Source organism: Pteropus medius, unplaced genomic scaffold (assembly GCF_902729225.1).
Source record: "Pteropus medius unplaced genomic scaffold, Ma_sr-lr_union100, whole genome shotgun sequence".
Lineage (NCBI taxonomy): Eukaryota > Metazoa > Chordata > Mammalia > Chiroptera > Pteropodidae > Pteropus > Pteropus medius.
This window is the reverse complement of record NW_024349801.1, coordinates 2,221,688-2,238,003: the sequence shown is the minus strand read 5'-3', so window position 1 is coordinate 2,238,003 and position 16,316 is coordinate 2,221,688. Positions and strand designations below refer to the sequence as shown.

The following is a 16,316-nucleotide window of genomic DNA, read 5'->3' as shown; positions in this document are numbered from 1 at the left end:
CAAGGTGAGTGGGGTGTACATTGGGATCCCTCAGGGTGGCACAGGAGTGTTCCAAGAAGTGCCCTGAGAAGCCAAGGGAAGGGGTGTCCTCCAGTTGTCCAAGGCCCCATCTTATGGAGGAGGGTCCAGAGAGGTGGGGACAGAGACCGGGCAGGGCGTAAACCAAAGTCTGAGCCATGAGGCCCTACTGGGGGAGGGGATGTATCGTCTGCTCCGCTGAGACCTGGGTGGGGGCATCTTCTGTTCATAGGCTTGAGATTACAAGACGTGTTGTTTAGGCGAGGATGACGAGAATTACACACAGGGCACCTCATCTCCTCATCCAGCAGACGTTAGGGATCCTCAGGTGCACTGCCCTGAGAAGCGGACCAGACGGCCCTGCCTGCCAGGCCCTTTGTGCAAGCACCTGAGTTAAAGCAACGCCCAGGTGCCGGCAGGGCAGCCTCAGGTGGGTTCTGTTCCAAGGCAGGGACGGGCCTCTTCGAGTCCCTAAATGTTAATCTGGTCACCGGGAACTGACCCCATGGTCTTCCTACAGCTTCTGTTGCATCTCCACCCGGCCTTTTGTGGGCACGTGGCCCATGCCCACAGCCCCAGCCCCTGTGCGGTGGCCCCCACTGCCGGCCAAAGTGACCAAGGAAGGTGCTGGAACTTCCCTGAGGAAACACTGAGGCAGACACTTCCGTTCTCCTTCCCTCCCTGCACCGGGAGCTCCACCCCAGCTCCCCCTGGCTCAGGCAGATGCCCACGTGGGGATGGGGTCAGGGGTCAGTGCCCATGGGGGCCCTGGACAGCATCGGACCTTCCTCCAGGAGCCGGTGCTAAGGCCCAACGCTGCACAACCCTCGGCCAGGCACTCAGGCATGGGCAGGCTTCCCATTTTCCTCTTTCCCGCCCGGAAAAACCCACAGTCTCCCCGTCCCTGAAGGGCCTCTGATGCTGGCAGATGGACAGACAGAGGCCAGGAGGGAAGTCTTCCCAATGCCTCTCCTCCCTACTCTGGACTCCTCTTGCCCTGGCCCGAGCCTGCACTTTCTCCACTACTGATCAGAGGAAAGTGTTTTCCAGTCACGTAAAAGGGATGAAATATTTACTGAAATATTTACCGACAAGCGGCTTTTAGCTGAGGGCCTGGGAACAGACAGAACTGGCTCCACGGAGAGAAGAGGATGGTATAGGTGGCAGACTCTGCCCAGCAGGCCCTCCCCCAGGGAGGGAGGGGGGCCCAGCTGGCCTGAGCTGAGAGTCTTGGGCGGACAGCTGAGTCACCCTGGGAGGGGTCTGGCCTGGTCCCCAGCAGCTCCTAGCACTTGCCTAAGCTGGGGCCCCTCCCTTCTCCGCACCTGAACTCTCCCTGTGTTCCAAGACTAGTGCCTCCTGCAAATGCCACAAGCAAAGAGGCAGCCTTATGCGGTGGAGAGAGCCTGTGATGGGCCAGGGAGGGAGTGACCTGTCCCCCTGCAGGAGGCAGAATGACCCCCACATGGGACGTCCAAGCCCAGTAATGAATAAGTTTCCTTACACAGAGAAGGGAAACCAGGTTGTCAATCAGCTGACCTTAAAATGGGCTGATCCTGGGGCCCTGGGTGGGCCTGGGGCAATCACAGGTCCTAACCCTGGGAGAGAGGAGGAGGGCCAGAGTCAGGGTGCTGGCCTGGACCATGGAGGGAGGAGCCAGGGACCAATAAGCCAGAAAAGACTAGGAAATGAATTTTCTCTGGGAGCCTCCAGGAGAAACCGGCCCTGTGACACCTGATTCTAGACCCGGGAGATGGCGCTGGTCTTCTGAGCTCCAGATGTGAGAAAACAAACACGCGTCGTTCCAGCCCCTCAGTGCGGTGACTGTTTCAGCAGCCACAGGACACTCAGAGGCTCCTAAGGCCCCCAAGGGGCCAGTGTGCTGCCGCCAGCACCTCCCAAGGGCAGTGCCTGTCTCCCTGCATGGCCTTAGCCAAACCCTCAGCCTGCCTGCTGGGTGACTTTTCACCCATCTCTGATGGGCACTGGGGCTCATGCTGCCGACAAACTGCTTCCCCAGGACCCTCTTTTAAGCCTGGGTTCCTCTCTCCACCCTCTGAAACCTACGGCCGTTCCCACCCAGGGACACAGGACAGTCTTCAGGGACAGGTCCCTGAGCACTTTTTCTGACTGAAAAGCTGGGACAAAAATGGACACTGAAGTACCTGGAGAGTGGGTGGTAGAAGCCCCAGGATGAGGGGTGGGGCCCCTCCTGCCATCTAGCCCGATGTCATCTGCTGCAGCTCTGCATACCCCTCCCCAGGGGACCTGCCTGTGTGCTGCTGGGCAGCGGGTAGGGCTCCTGCACACGCCCCATCCCCCTCTTACACAGGATCCTGAGATGGGGCAATGACCTGTCTACTTCCAGACCCTCTCAGGTCGCTCCGAACTGTGGGCCCCACTGTCCAGACCCTCCTGTGGGCATAGCCCCCCGATGGGCTTTCCCACATCCATCTGTGTGATTTACACAGACTGAGACTCACCCTCCAGGAGCTCAGGACTTTGATGGAGACAGTGTCCCTGGCTACCCGAAGCCCCAGGGGGCGCCAGGTGAACACATATGGAGCCTGACTCTACGGGGGTCGGGGGGCAGGGAAAGCCAGTGTGGTGGCTGGCCTTAAGGGTTGGCTGGAGACTCGCCGGACAGAGGGGCTGCATGGACAGTGCTGGGGACAGGGTAGGGAATGACAGGGGGCCTGTGGGAAGACTGGCTGGCCCTCAGCCCTGGGTCTGAGACTCCCCAGGGTCAGGGGAATCCCCTCAACGACCCTCAGCATGTCCCTGTAACACATGGTCAGAAAAGGGATTCTGAAAGTAGCAGGGGTCTCTGATGAAAATGAGACGTGGGACCGCTCAGCCTTTACCCATGGCTGTTAAGCCAGAGAGGAAGTCCGCTGCCCAGGGTTTCTGAAGAGGACCCAGCGCCTCCCTCCCACTGGGCTGGGTGCATGTGGACAAAGAGCTCCGAGCCCTGCGCCGCCCATCTCCAGGCAGGAGCTACTGCCAGCCCTTACCTCGGATGCTGTGCCAGGAGGGGCCCGGGAACCAGGGCAGCAGCAGCAGGAAGAGCAGGTAGACCAGCGAGAGCGCGTTGGAGCGGAGCAGGCAAGCTGCAGGGGAGACGCATGGTTAGCACGGCCGCGCGCATGGGAGGATCAGCCCCGCGCCCCCTGCATCACCCCCCGACCTCACTCCCCACAACACTGCCTCCACAACACTGCCCCCCAGAATGTTGTCCCCCCCAAGCCGTGCTCATCATCCCCGCAAAGTGGCCCATCTCCCTGCATGTACAAGTCACAGTGCTGAACATATGACACGCCACCTATCATGAAAATGTGCAACATGCCACCTGTCACTCAGTGCACGTCCACTGTCATACCGTGTCCCCAGACAGCGCCCGACACTTCCTGTCACTCAGTGCCTGCACTCTGTCACTCAGTCCCACTAATAGTCTGCTCGCCAATGTTACGTTTTGGGGATTGCTCCCTGTAGAAACGTGTGGCTCTCATCACGTCCTGTCCATGTGTCCCAGGCGCAGACAGCGCCATGTCCATCCTCCTGTGAGCAGACACTGAGGTAGTGACCGATCTTCCTAACTTGCTTTTACTTCTTCTTAAAATTTTATATTTTCAATTAACATACAGTACAATTGGCTTTTGGGGTCCAGCTCTCGGAGCCTTCACTTGTGTATAGCCACAGGGACGCACGCACCCCGCTCTCCCCAGATGCAGCGTGCCACCTTTGCAGTAGCCCTGCCCCTGCCGCTTGATCAGTTTCTGTGGCTGTGCCTTCCCCAGAATCCTTCACACCACATGAGTAACACTGCCCAGCAAGAAGCGTCTGGCCCGGCCCCTGCCTCTGCCTCTGTGTCAACACCTCATTCCCGCTTTTCCTCTTATTAACTCCACAACATGTTTTTGTACCCTGTGGGCACTTTCCAGAGTCTCACCCTGTTTGACACTAACTTGACAAAGTGCAGCAGGGTGTCCAGAGGAACCTCATTTGCCCACCCCAGGAACTGAGGGTTATCAGGAGATGATAAGGAGATGCTACATGTTTGATGGTTTCATCACAGGAACTTGGGGCCCATTCAGCCTTTCCTGGGGTGCCCGAGAGGCACTGCACGCTGCCCAGTGGGGCCAGCAGCATGTAGGCACCACTGGAGAGGGCCCCAGGGCTTCAGGCCCCTCTGCCTGTGCCACTCCTCAGTCACTGCCACTAGCGAGCTGGCCCAGGTTGACCCCAGCCCTGCCCACCCAGGCCCAGAGGACAGCGCAGAACTTGGCAGGCACCAGTGCCCACGGCCCAGATGTCTGTGACGGAGCAGTGGGACTCAACCCCTTTCCTTCCCACCAAGAGGCATGGAATAAAAGCTGGCTCCAGAGGCGGGGGGGCTGTTGTTGCACCTCCACTCTCAGCCCTTCAGACCCCCAAGTGCCAGCCGTGAGCCCAACCATCTCTCAGACCACCCCCTAGCAGCTGTCTGGACAGCCAGGGCTGAAACACTGACTTGGAGCTCGGCTGTGGATGTGGCTACACAGACCATGTTCCCTGGAGGAGGTGACAGGGCCAGGTGGAGTGTGCTAAAATAAGCCAGAGCCAGGTCATCTCCTCTGGGAACAAAATGGGCCAGAATAACAGGCCTCTGGGGAGGACGCCAACAGGCAGTATTCATCTGAGAGATGCTTTTACACCCTGACTGCGCCTTCCAAGCATGGGGTCCCCCTGGGGCATGACCTGGGCCCTGCTTGCCTCACAGCCTCTAGCTGCCCTGATCACAATGACCTTCACAGGGTCTCCTGGAGACAAAGGTATCTGAACCGGGCTGAGGGCAGCTGCTGCTGCAGAGGTGGCACTATTCGCTGCCAGTCACTAGCTGGAGACGATGGCATGTCCTCCTGTGCTAGAGGTTTGGTTCTTGGGGCTTTTGCAGTTGGGACAGGCCATAGCTGGACTCCCTCAGTGGTCCCACCCTGGAGGCCAAGACAAAAGAGGAACTCCTCAAATAACTCGGACCACTGAGACTCTGGCAGCTTCCCGCTGACACTCGACCTCACACCCAGGCCCATGGTCACTGGTGGTGCCGGGGGACTGCCCACACCTCTGCCTGTCCCCCATCCTCATCAAGAGTCGGGTCCCCAGGATGTCTTTTAGAGGGAGCACGGCCCACCTCCCTCTCCACCTTCACCAGAGCCCCCGGGACCGAGGAGCCCAGGCATCAGGAAGTGAGAGGAGGTGGAGGCAGTAGGAGCCAGCACTGCCCCCACAGAGCTGCCGAGCCCGGACACGGAGCCACCGCCTCACAGCCAGGCCCACTCTCACCCCAACCTTGTGACCCTTGCAGCCGGCTCACCCTCCAAGCCTCTTTCTGCATCTGTACAATGGGGTTAAAACTACCTGCCCGAAGGGTCATCAGGAGGCTTAAACCAAATCGCAGATGCGATGTGCAGAGCGCAGGGCTGGGACACTGGCTGGCTTCGGTCCCTTCGCACTGACCCCCTAAGCCCCTTCTATCACTCCACCATGTGGGAACCCCAAAGAACCACATGGTTGGTGCTGTGGTCCTGAACTCGGGGTTACCCGCCTTTTTTTCTGGAAACTGCAGCATGCACCCACTCCCCGGAGAGCCGTCCCTAAAGTTAAGATGCTTCTTTCCATTACACACACTAGCTATAGTGATCAGTTCAACTCTAAATCTAAAGTTTTTCAACAATTATACATTTTCATTTTAAAAAAATCAATCTCATCTGGCCCAAGAGGCAAAAAAGAAATGCACTTATGGCCAAGAAGCCTTCTAAAGTTCCTTTTCGTTTTCCAGAACTGCACTTTTCGAGCTACTGGGCTCTGCTTCTCTCCCCACCACAGTGCCAGCCCCAGCCCCGTCCCCAGAGAGGTGGAACCCTCCCCTATCCATCCATCCATCCATCCATCCACCCACCCACCCATCCATCTACCTACCCATTTGTCCATCCGATCTTTCGTACACCCACCCCGCTCATCCATCAGAGTAACTTTCTCCTGAGGACCTGTTCTGCAGGTCCCTGACCCCCGGCATTCATGTTCTGATCTACCAGCGACGCCAGATGCCTGCACCAGGGATGGCGTGCACAAAGCCCGTGACAGGGCGTCTAATGTGAAATAGCCCCCAGGGAAGCTCCTGGCAGCAGAGGCGCAGCTTCAGAGGGACAGGTTCTCACCTCCACATGTCGCCCGCGGTCTCCCCTGCCGGGCTCTGTAAGAGACCCTGAGGCTGGGACAGGGGAAATGCAGAATTAGTGTTTAATGGGTACAGAGTTTCAGGTTAGGATGATGAGAAAATCCTGTGCATGGATGGTGGTGATCATTGCACAATACTGAGCACGCACTTAATGCCACTGAACTACGCACTTAAAAAACGGTTAAGATGGTAAATTTTAAGTTATGTATATTTTACCAAAATAAACAAATCCGCAGCCCTTGAAATCAGTGAAGGATTTCAGAAACCAGAGCCTGAGGGGCAGGGGCTGGCCCGAACCCAGTCCGCTGCTGTCAGTGGAGCCATGGGGTGTTCTGGAGCCAGGCCTCCCCCATCCTCTCCCCACCCCCAGGCTGAGCAGGAGGCAAAGAATCTCAGAGAAGTTCTGTTTGCCAAAAGCAGGAAATGGGAGATGAAGAGTCAGAGAGAGGGGAGCGTGTGGGTAGCTCTTTGGAATGGACTGCACTTCAGCCCTGTCAGGCCTGGTACAGGGTGGACGGGCTGCTGCCCCACCCCGGGGGAATCCGTGTGTGCCACAGCCCAGCATAAGGCCTGCCCCGGAGTGGGTAACAATGCCCTCCCCAGTTATTCATTCAGCACACAGCTGACTTGCCCAGAGGAAGACACTGTCGAGGCTCAGAGGACACATCCAACAGTTAGACAGTGAAAAGCAGAGAGTGCCTTGGGAGGTGAGTGTCTCCATTCACACAGATGAGGAAACTGAGGCTCTAGCTCTCCTAGGGGCCCCAGGATGTCTCAGAGCACAGCCCACTCAAGCCATTCCTGCCCTACCAGAGTGTGCCAGCTCTCCCAAAGACAGGCTGTGAGATGGGTCGGCTGCCCTGACTCTATCTTCTGCCATCAGCCCTACCAGGAAGCTAGCACTGGGCATCGGGTGGCGCCCGGACAGCTCTGGATGCCGGCCCAGGGGACATGAGCTGGGAAAGCTGGGCTGCTGGCTCCCAGCCCTAGCAAGGCAGCCTGGGGGGAGCGGGCTAAGGGTAGGGGCTGGGTGATGTTCCCACCCTGTTGACCTCCTCTTGTCATCAGGGACAGGGGACCGGGCGAGAGGCCAGCCAGCAGAGCAAGAGTGACCTCGGGCCAGCACGGGAGCAGAGGCAAACTGGCTTCAATAGCAAAACCTGAGCCAACTCTTGCACTCTGTTATTGTTTAGATGAGGAAACAGAGGTTCTCAGAGGGGAGGGCTTCTGTGGTGGGGGGTGCAGCCAGGCCCTAGGTCCAGACTCCTGGCTCCACGTCCAGGGCTTTTGGAACACTATGAGTCTGTCCATTAGGGTTGCTGGTCTAAGGGCCATGAACATGGCCCCACTGTGACTGTGCATACCAAGGAAGCCCAGGGCATCAGAGCAGGCTGCCTGGAAGAGGTGGTATTGCTTTTGGCCTTGAAGGCCAGTTGACCTCAGAGAAGGCATAGAGGAGGTTTTGGTCAGCTCCAGGTTTCAGCAGAGGAGGAAGGATTCATCCGGGGGAGGAGGTGGGGACCAAAGACAGCAGAGAAGAGGGGACAGGACCTGCCTTGCCAGGCAGCTCCCACTTCCCCATAGGGAGCTGCCAGTGGCCAGGATGGTGACCTCATGGGGGAAATATGCCTTTTCCTGAGCCAGGAACAATAGGATGAGGGTGGGGGCGGGGGGGGGCAGGGGGAAGGGAGAGAGAAAGCAATGCTGGGCAGGAAAGAGCTCTCTCACCCCAACTAGCACAAGCTTAACCCCTCTCAGACCCTCACCCAGCACATCAGATCCTTGTCCTATAGATGAGGAAACTGAGGCCTAGAAGGACAGACTGCCCCCCTAGTCTCGGCTGGTGCCAGGTCAAGAAGGGAAGGCGAGGAGGGCCAGCAATGAAAGTCACAAACATCCAGGACCACTCTGCTGGGACATTCCATGCAGAGGGCTGGATACCGCAATCAAGGCCACAGGGAGCTGGAGGCCTGCCCAGGGAAGGTCAGACACCTGAGACCCCAGGTCACATGCAGTTCCTGGAACACGTCCCCCCAGGCCCTGGAATCCGCTTGGATCGTCCCTGCACCGTCCTTCCTGCGGGAGCCTGAGTGAGGGCCACCTGCTCTGAGCCTTGGTTTCACTATCTATAAAGTGGAGCAAACTGCGCAGCACAGAGGGCTGTGATGGTGACGGGCAGGCACCTCCATGTGGCTGTTCACAGGGTCTTCGCGGCAACCCTCTGGGGTGGTTATTTTTAGTGCAGTTCAGGGAAGTTCCAGGAAACAGACCCAGCAACCTGAGCATGACACCACACTGCCCTGTGACCCACAGGCTGGCCAGTGGTTCTGAGGGAGACGGCTGGAACTGCCCGTGTCCCAGGGAGAGGCGGTGAGGCCTGTACGGTTGGTGGACACACCATGGCCATCGCCGTCACTGTCCCCGTGCACCTGCAAGGGACGCTATCATTATCTTTACTTCGCAGGTGAGGAAACTGAGGGAGCCCAAGAACTGGGGCTGATGCACCCCCCACGCCCTGAAATAGTGTGGGTCTAAGCGGCCCGGAGTATGGAAGGCGGGGGAATGAGGGTCACCCCGAGGCCAGGGTACAGGGGCTGCCATACTGGCCCACAGGACAGTCTGCAGATGGGGAGCAGGGGGGTTAGTCTAGGACTAGCGAGACTGAGGAGATAGCTGGTGGGCAGGGGAGCAGGAAACCAGGACCAGGGCAGAGCTGTCCACCCTCCCGCCAAGGTGAGGGGAGGGACAACCAGACTCCTCTGAGGGACGGCCAGAGCCTTGGCACATGGAGGAAATAAAGTCAACATGAGTAGAGGGAGGGAGCAGGGCCCAGAGTCCAGGGGCTTCGCCCATCATAAGGCCACTTCCTCTTCTTCCCACTGTGCTTCTCCTGGGCTGAGGCCCCAAGTGCCTGGGGCTGAACTGCTAAGTTGAAGAGGAAAGGACTGATGGCCAAGGGCTGAGTAGTCAGAAGAAAGTTCTAGAAGGAGGAGGCTCAGTGGCACAGACCCCTTGCCAGGAACAAGGCAACTTGTCACAGCCTTCCTCTGGCTCTCGGTTCCCCGATCTGTGAAATAGCATTGGAGCCTGTGATCTGGTGGTTTCACTCAGCTCTGCAGGAGAGAGGGGTCTTTCTGGAACCCAGTTCCCTCAGCTGTTAAGTGAGAAGGATCATAACTACCACCCTGCAGGGGCTGCCGTGTGAAACAGTGCCCAGCACATAGTAAGAGAACTAATGTGGACCAGTCTCTAAGGCACTGCTGGACGCCACAAGCCAGTTGCCCATCTATGCACACTATGATTCTTTTCACATAAGACTAAAACGAAAACACAAACAGTATTCGTGTATATAGATGTATAAAAAGGCCTAGAAAGATCAATACCGAGCCAATGCCCACGTTCACCTGTGCGGAAGGGTCACCGGCTCCATCTATGAGGTTTCCATTTTTACAAGGAGAACTCTCTCATGGGTTACTAGGGTCATCGCCAAATGGACTTACTGGGGGAAATAAAGAAGACTGGAGGAAACATACCACAGAAGGACGTTGGGTCGCACAGCCTAGGCTCTCCTTTCACTGAAGGGGCTGGTGGCTGGGAAGGACATGAGTCATCTGAGTTCCCAGAGGACAGTGGCCATAGCAGGACTGGATTCGGGGTCTCCTGACCAGGCAGGCACCTTGTGGGCCGGTCTTCTGCCACTGGGCGAGACTCCTCAGAGGACAGGGAGGGCCCAGAGATGGGAGGCCCAGGTTCCCCAGATGACAGCTGCCAGGACAGCTGCCAGGAGTGGTGATCCTGGTCCCACCGCTGGCCCCTCCCCCAGCCTACTGCTTGCTCTACCTTATTTGGCTTCGAGGAGAAACCCATAAACACTTCTCTGTTAACTTCTGCCAGCAGGTAGGAGGGGCAAGGAGAGGAGGAAGAGTTAGAGGGAACACAGATGTGGCAGAAGGGGCACCTGCAGTGCCCGGCTGTCCCGTGCTCGGCTGTCCCCTGCCCTCCACTGGAGGTGCCCAGGCAGCTGGGCCTTACACTCCCACAGTGGCTCCCACAGTGCTCAGGTATTCACATCTGTCATGCCCCCCTCCCCCAAGGGAGGGTGCAAAAACTGAACCCAGACCCAGGCCCAGAGGTGAGCAGGGCTTAGGTCGACCCCACCTTGCAGGAAGAGGAAAGGTGGCGAGGTTGGCCTAGTCAGCAAAGTGTCCCCTAACCTTTCAGGACAAGAACTATTGTCGGGGTCAGCATGGGCAGTGCAGCCCGGCATCTCAGATCTCTGGCACTCAGGGACCCTTGGTGAGCACGCAAAACGTGGAGTGTGGGAAGGAGGCCTGGTTGGCCCAGACCCTCCCTCACGGGCCATGCCCACAGCCCGAGCAAAGCCTGCCAGTGTTCTTGAAACACCCGACACTTCAGCTATCTGCCCCTCAAATCCCCCGCCTCCTGCTCGTCACCCTCTGTGATGCACCCTGTAATACATGCCCACCCGAGACCCTGTCCCACCTGCAGCACTCACCACCCCGGAAGCCCACCTCACGAAGGGCCAGGCCCTCTGTCCCCTTGGCAACTCCAGCACTGGGCACACACTGGCAGTGTCGGAGGCTTCACTCCCACAGCATGGACAGTCGCAGGGGTGGGACCCTGCATGGCATTCCTGCCTCCCTGCCCAGCCCAGCTCTGAAGGACAACGAAGCATGCATCTAATGCACACCCCTCTTTAGAGTGTAGCACAGACCCAGGCATGAAGAGGAATGGTTTCTAGAGCAGTTTGCAAAGCTCTAAAAACTCAGGGACTGTCACAAGAATCCCTTTCGTCTCACAGAATGAGGCCTGTGGCAGAAAAGGGCTACGTCTGCCTGAAGTCCACAGAGGATGAGGACCAAGGTACTGACATGGGCAAGGGGGCAGCCTGGGCAGAAGGAGGGGCCCTTGACAGTTAAGGGACATTGTGTTACCACGAAGCCTGGGCACCATGGCGCAACCTTAACTAGCACGGTGTCCAGGTTAATTAGCACAGCATCGGGATGCTTGGTTTTACAGCTCACGTGACCCACGCAGGGCAGGGTGAGCATGGTCAAGCGTCTTCCCCACACCAGCTCTGTGAAGCCATGGTGAGTGCCCAGGGTCTAGCGGGGCTTGGTGGCTGCTGTGGGCTGGGCACAGAGGAACCCCACAAAAGGGACAAGGCAGCCACTGCTGCCTACCAGAATCCGCCCGCTCAATCCCTGTGGGTTTAAAGAGCACCAGTGGCATGCCACCTCCTGGCCACGCTCAGCCCCAGGCTGTCGGCGAACCACCTGTTCCAGAGGTTGAGGGAGGGGCAGCTGCAGACACGTGACAGTACAGGGGACAAATGGGGGGTAGGAGGGGATGGCTACCTGCCCAGTGAGCAGGAACAGCCCACGGGGCCCAGCAGAAGTCAGAAGGCCTATACTTTGTAGGACAGGAGTCAAAAGTCCCAGAGGTTAGGCGCTGTGCCTGCGATAGCCCCAAAAGAGAGTAGGGGGAATGAACCAAGTCTTGGGGGTCCTGATAGCCCACCAGCAACAATGCCACAGGCATCGTCCACGAGACTCCTACACAAGCCCAGGCCGATACCGCTGTGTCCATTTCACAGATGAGTAGGCCTAGGCTGCAAGGAAACGGCTCCCCAAGGTGACAACAGGTAGAGCAGTGGGGACTTGAACACCTGAGGCCCAGTTCTCAACCAGCACTGCCTTGCCTGATGAAGCCCAGGCCAGAGTGATGCATGCTGACGAGAGCTGCTCCTTGAGGGCACAGGCAGCCTGGCCTCAATGACTGTTTCCAGGCCTCCCAACCAAAAAGCGTCCACGAGTAGAGTCGCCTCCCGTACCCCCACAGCAGGCAGAAGGGTGCTCTCTGCTCAGGTGAGCAAGAAGGGGCACTTTGTACTCCTCAAGGCGGCTCAGACCCCTCTCCCCGGCACGGCTGGGAAGCTCCTCCATCAGACCCGCTTCACCTCCAGGGTCCCAGGAAAACAGCGATGACCTTGACTGTGGCCCATTGTGAGGAGAGCACATATTTGTTATGTTTTCAGTTCCCCTGAAGGGTCAACACTGGCTGCCCTGCCACAGCCGGATTCCAGGGCAGGGGTGGGGCCCGCATTCCGCAGGGAGGGACCTCTGTGCAGAACCCCCCTCCCCTCCACTGCCAGGGTGGGAGGAGACCAGGCTCTTATCTGCCTGGACATCTCTGCAGCTGACACAGGTAAACAGGCAGGAGGGTAGGGTGCCTGGGAAGGGATCAGTTTATGGACTTGGGGCCCTGATGTGTGGTGGGCCCCACCTCTGCACAGGCTGCGGTTTGACAACTCCCTCATCCCCCTCAGGAAGAGGTCACTGCTGGGGCCTGCACGAAGGGCCACAGTGAGTGGGTGACACACTCAGCCTATGTCACGGGGTCCCCAAACCAGTAGAGAGAGCCCTCCTGCCTCACGAGAGAGGTGGGACGCTGACGCCCTCCACCTCTCCAAGGGGGTCAGCCCGTGTGTGCAGGGCTCCAGCCTGATCCTCAGGTCGCTACCCTCCCAGACCCCTGCCACTAAGACTCCCCAGGGACAGGTAGGACCCAGCCCCAACAGCTTCAAGAAAAGGGGCTCCCAGCTGAACTGTATCCCCAGATCATGAAGGGCACTGTTGACTCCCACCAGTTTAGACAGGGTCCTCATTGCATCCCTGTGAGCACTGCCAAGCTGGACCCTGAGCTCTGCCCCAGCAAAGCGTTCCTGTTGTACCATTTGCCAGCGTCCATGGTTGGACTTGTGACAGAGGGCACCCGTCTAGGGGGGCACAGCGAGAAACAGCTGTGGTGATAGGACGGCAGCTCGGGGGTGGGGCCAGGAGAAGCCTGTAGTTCCAGGTTATGATTCAGGTCTGCCTGGTGTCCAGCTAGTGAGCTGGCGGCTGACACGCTCGCCTGGGATGAGGCCGCTGTGCCTGAGCGGGTGGGCAAGCAAGCAGCTCCTCTGTGCAAGAGGCTGAAAAGGCTGGGAAAGGCCTGAGGCTGGTGGCCCTGAGCAGAGCTGGCCGCAGGCCACAGGCAAATGGCTACTTCACCTCTGCAACCCTCCTCTCATCTAGAAAGTGAGGACAGCAGTTCTGGCCCTGACCTCTCCAGGTGACTGTGAGGATCTAATAAGAGACACCCATAAGGCATGCGCCCATGGTGGGGGGCGGGGCGGGAGCTAGCGAGGGCTCTCTTGAGAGCAAGGGTGAGTATGAGGGGCGGGGCATGCTGGCTTCAGGAATGAGTTCACTGTAAAACTGAAGAGGCACAGCCACCTCCCTGCTTTCCAGGGTGTGCAAAGGAGGTTGGTCTGGACAGTCCCCTTACACTATCTGCCTGACCCCACGAGTCCAGGGGCCTCTGGGACCATGCTGATATGCACAGAGAAGGATTGGTGTTAAGTTCTGGGTAAAAAAAAAAAAAGTAAAGACCTCCAGGACCTGGAGCCATGGCCACACCCACTCCTACCCCAGAATTCCAGGCTAATTGATATGACTGGGTTCCTACAGAGGTGGCCCCATTCCACAGATGGGGGTTTCTACAGAGGTGGCGCCATCGATGGCATCTGAAATGATGGGCATGATGAGGCCATGCTGCACAGGAGACTCTCCTGAACCAGGACACAGGCCTCTCATCCAAGCCTCTTATCCAAACCCTGAGCCTGGGCCACCCAAATCTTCTCACAGAGACAGAACCCCACCCAGCACTGACTGCCCTCAACAAAAGCCCTACCCAGAGCCACTCAGGCCCCGGGGTGAGGGCAGCCACCTCGCTCCTCAATGCATAGGGCAGAGGAAGAGAGCAGGTGATAGAGCTCCTACGGAGCACCCACAGCCAGTGCAGTGGGCTGGCTCACACTGTAAGAAAACACGAGATGTGAGTTAGGGTGTGGGGTCCACATCTGTTGCAGGCCCCCAAAATAACAAACATACATGTACCAGCCAGTCGTGCATCAGGTGTGGTCATAAACCCAGTGATGTGAAGAGACGGAGCCTGAGCTGAAGAAACAAACCCACAGAAGAACATGCGATGCAAAGGCCCTGGGGTAGAAATGCAGCAGGAGCTGTCAGGGGACTCGGAAGAGGCCAGGGAGCAGGCAGCAAGGTGGGACTTGCTGTGACACACACACAAGCCAGACATACTATCTAGGTCTCCATCACAGGAGATTGGACCCTCCCAAAGTCCCATTCAGCCAGCAGGCCACAGCATTTTCCCATCAAGTTCTTTACTGTGACAAAATTTAGCATAACCCATTCCATAGAACTGTGGTCCTCAAAGTGGGATTCTCATTAGCATCACCTGCAAATTTGGTGGCAATGCAGATTGAGGCATGCCTGACCTTCGGGGGCAGGCCCGGCAGTCTGTGTTGTAACCCCCCTACTCCCCACCCCCCGCAAAGGGAGGCAGATGTGACATACAGATTGAGAACTTGCACTCAGGAACCGGAAGGACACAGGTGTGTAATTCTTCCAATTCAGAAGGAACAAGCAACATGATTATTCATCACAATCTTCTTGCCACAACCCGTCTTTTGATGGGTGGTGTCCAATCCGACAGTGTGACCTGGATCTCTCCATGAAGGACATTGATCTTCTGTTCTGGTTATGTGGTGGAGGGCACCTATCCCTTTGGCCGCCTGCTGCCCTCTTACAAGTCCTGCCTCCCCGTGAGTGGAGACACGTCCACTTTAAGGACGGCCCACAGCAGCTGGGCCCAGAAGCAGCAGGGGCTTCCAAAGAGCTTCTGGACTGCTGACCCCTTCCGGTGGCCACTCCTTGGGGCTAGGGCCACCTTCCCAAAAGGGAGGTCTACCCTAGGCAGAGCCAGAGCCCATGTCTCCTCCTTAGCTCTGGGCACAGAGGTTAGGGTACTGACTCAGAGGCCCAACTGGGGACTCAGCAGGCGCCCCCCCAGTACCCCAAGTCCCTTGGCTTGTCTAGTCTTGTACAAATGGCTCCAGAGCCTGGTCACCTTACCAATACCCAGGAAAAAATGCCACCTGGCAACCAGCCTGGCCAGGTGGGGGAAGGGGACTACAGGTCCCTTCAGAACCAGACCTCCCCAGGGATGGCAATGCTGGTGACTGTGTCTGGGTGTTAAGAAGGGGGCTATCATTATCTTTGCATATTTCAGCAGGAGACAGCCTGCCCACCCTGTGTCACAATTTCCCCTTATGTAAAATGGGACATTGCCCTCTGACCACCGTGCTCCACAGTGGACGCCCACCCCAGCATAGCACCTGTCCCCAGTAGGCACCCCACAAACGTGTGACTCCCAGTACCTCCCAGAGCCAGTGTGAGGACCAGATGACAGGTGACACCTGGGTGTCCTTGGAGAACCTGATAGGTTATCTCTACTCTGAATGAGGGCATGAGGTCAGGGGACTTGCCCAAAAGCTTGGAAGTGTGACCAGAGAAGTTATGTGCAAATCGGCTCGCAGTTTGTGTTTTCTAAGAGTTGCAGGTTGTAACAGAGCAGCGTGGGAGTGTTGGTTCATTGTACATGTCAACATGGGCGCCAGTTTAGTCAAACACCAGTCTGTGTTTGCTGTGAGGGTTTGTTTGGATTGAGATTAACGTTTAAATCAGTCAACCCTGAATAAAGTGGATGACCCTCCATAAGGTGGGTAGGTCACAGCCAGTTGGATAGAAGCCTTAAAAGCAAAGGCAGAGGCCCCCCCTGGGGAAAAAGGAATTCTCCAGGCACTTGCCCTGTGGAATTTGGACGGAAGATTGCAACATCAACTTTTGCCTAAATTTCCAGGCTGCTGGGCTGTCCTACAAATTTCAGACTTGCCAGCCCCACAACTGTGTGAGCCAATTTCTTAAAACAAATCTATCTCATGTGTATATACATGTATATACACATGTGTAAATGTATACGTGCATAGATATCCTTATACGTCACATCTATCTATCTGTATTCTATTGGTTCTGTTCCTCCGGGGAACCCTGACTGATTCAGCTGGTTTTGAGGTTCTGCACTGTGAACACTGAGCTGGCCTGCCTGTCTCTGAGGTCCAGGCCCAGGTGGCTGCAGGGCTAGGTAGACAGGG

At 57.4% G+C, this 16,316-nt stretch overlaps 1 protein-coding gene across 2 annotated transcripts in view; it reads right to left on the bottom strand.

The window, feature by feature from the left end:
- The window catches only part of PIEZO1 (piezo type mechanosensitive ion channel component 1 (Er blood group)), a 62,564-nt gene that overhangs the window by 28,677 nt on the left and 17,571 nt on the right, over positions 1 to 16,316 (bottom strand). For both annotated transcript variants that reach the window (XR_005658582.1, XM_039888664.1), the window contains exon 2: positions 3,033 to 3,128. Coding sequence is in view for 1 of the 2 variants with exons in the window: in XM_039888664.1 (XP_039744598.1) it covers positions 3,033 to 3,128 (96 nt within the window). In the remaining variant the exon portion in view is untranslated. The remainder of the gene's footprint in view (positions 1 to 3,032; positions 3,129 to 16,316) is intronic.